General features: G+C 39.6%; 1 protein-coding gene across 1 annotated transcript in view; it reads right to left on the reverse strand.

The window, feature by feature from the left end:
* LOC135537011 (G protein-coupled receptor kinase 5-like) overlaps positions 1–2,500 on the reverse strand; it is an 81,987-nt gene that overhangs the window by 47,351 nt on the left and 32,136 nt on the right. The window contains exon 4 of the mRNA XM_064963220.1: positions 1–6. This exon is cut by the window's left edge and continues 66 nt beyond it. Within this exon, the coding sequence (XP_064819292.1) occupies positions 1–6 (6 nt within the window). The remainder of the gene's footprint in view (positions 7–2,500) is intronic.

The following is a 2,500-nucleotide window of genomic DNA, read 5'->3' on the forward strand; positions in this document are numbered from 1 at the left end:
CAGGGCCTGGCAGGGAGAGACACTGTTACAAACATGATACCCACTGTCCATACATCCAACAGCACGATGTCTCCATAGAACAGCACCACAGCATGATGTCTCCATAGAATTAAACAGCTCAATAACGATGTCTCCATTAAACAGCTCAATAACGGAATTAAACAGCTCAATAACTACATTAAACAGTTCAATAACGTATTAAACAGCTCAATATGTCTCCGTAGAACTAAAGCGTGAGCTCAATAACGTATTAAACAGTTCAATAACAGCGTGATTAAACAGCTCAATAACGATGTCTCCATTAAACAGTCTCAATACAACACCACAACGATGTCTCCATTAAACACTCAATAACGATGTCTCCATAAACAGCTCAATAACGTGATGTTAAATAGAACTACAACAATAGCGTGATTAAACAGTTCAATAACGTATGTCTCCATAAACAGTTCAATAACTTAGAATTAAACAGCTCAATAACTCCATTAAACAGCAACAACAGCGTGATGTCTTAAACAGCTCAATAACGATTAAACAGCTCAATAATGTCTATTAAACAGTTCAATAACTCCATAGAATTAAACAGTCTCCAATAACTATTAAACAGCTCAATAATAGAATTAAACAGCTCATAATGTATTAAACATGCTCAATAACAGGATGATGTCATCAACAGTTAGAAATAAGGATGAATTAAACAGCTCAATAATGTATTAAACACCACAATAATCATATATTAAACAGCTCAGGATGATGTCATCATATAATTAAACAGTTCAATAATCATATAATTAAACAGCTCATAATAACTAGAAAACAGGAGATTCAATAATTATTAAACAGTCTCAATAACAGGGAATTAAACAGCTCAATCACATGTTGAGTTGACTGTGATGATGTCATCAACCAACACCACAGGATGATGTCATCATATGATAACTAGAACACCACAGGATGATGTCATCAACATAACTAGAACACCACAGGATTGTCATCATGATAACTAGAACAATCAGGATGATGTCATCATATGATGACTAGAACACCACAGGATGATGTCATCATATGATAACTAGAACACCACAGGATGATGTCATCATATGATAACTACAACACCACGATGAGTCATAGAAACTTAGAACACCCAGAGGATGATGTTAGAACACCACAGGATGATTCATCATACATAACTAGAACACCACAGGATGATGTCATCTATCTCATCCACAGGATGATGTCATCATATGATAACTAGAACACCACAGGATGATGTCATCATAGAGAACACCACAGGATGATGTCATCATATGATAACTGAACACCACAGGATGATGTCCATACATCAACACCACAGGATGATGTCATCATAGAACTAGAACACCACAGGATGATGTCATCATATGATAACTACAACACCACAGGATGATGTCTCATAGAACTACAACACCACAGGATGATGTCATCATAGAACTAGAACACCACAGGATGATGTCATCATATAGAACTACAACACCACAGGATGATGTCATCATATGATAACTACAACACCACAGGATGATGTCATCATATGATAACTAGAACACCACAGGATGATGTCATCATATGATAACTACAACACCACAGGATGATGTCATCATATAACTAGAACACCACAGGATGATGTCATCATAGAACTACAACACCATATAACAGAACACCACAGGATGATGTCATCATAGAACTAGAACACCACAGGATGATGTCATCATATGATAACTAGAACACCACAGAATGATGTCATCCATGATAACTACAACACCACAGGATGATGTCATCCATAGAACTACAACACCACAGGATGATGTCATCATATAATTAGAACACCACAGGATGATGTCATCATATGATAACTAGAACACCACAGGATGATGTCATCATATAATTAGAACACCACAGGATGATGTCATCATATAATTAGAACACCACAGGATGATGTCATCATATGATAATTACAACACCACAGGATGATGTCACCGACAATAACACAGTCAGAGAAACAAAATGGCCACCGGCCAATAGGAACAGAGTGCCATTCGGGCCTCGACTAACACCACTGTTCAGTTCACGATGGACCGGTCTGTCTGTGAACCAAGTTGACCGAACATGGAGATGGTTTAGAGAACAGACTAATGTTGCTGTTCACTAAACAAGCAGTGGGTTTTTTCAGTGTTTTTATTTTTTCATTTCTCAGACACCTCCAGGGGCCCGGGACACAAGCCTGGGCCTGTGTTAGTCCACCTACCCAGGGGACAGGCCTCTGACGTGGGTTTAACCTCATGGAGAGGGCGCATGGAGGAGGAGGGGCAAATGTTTTTCTGACAGGCTCCCCTTCCAGCGCTCATGCCCCATCCCTCCCAAGCTCTCTCTCTCTCTCATTCTCTCCCCCCTCTCACTTCCTCTCTCTCTTTCTCTCATTTCCAGTCCTTTGACTCCCAGGCCCCCCAAGACCCCCCCCCACATC

The sequence above is a fragment of the Oncorhynchus masou genome, unplaced genomic scaffold (genome assembly GCF_036934945.1).
Source record: "Oncorhynchus masou masou isolate Uvic2021 unplaced genomic scaffold, UVic_Omas_1.1 unplaced_scaffold_698, whole genome shotgun sequence".
NCBI classification, from domain to species: domain Eukaryota; kingdom Metazoa; phylum Chordata; class Actinopteri; order Salmoniformes; family Salmonidae; genus Oncorhynchus; species Oncorhynchus masou.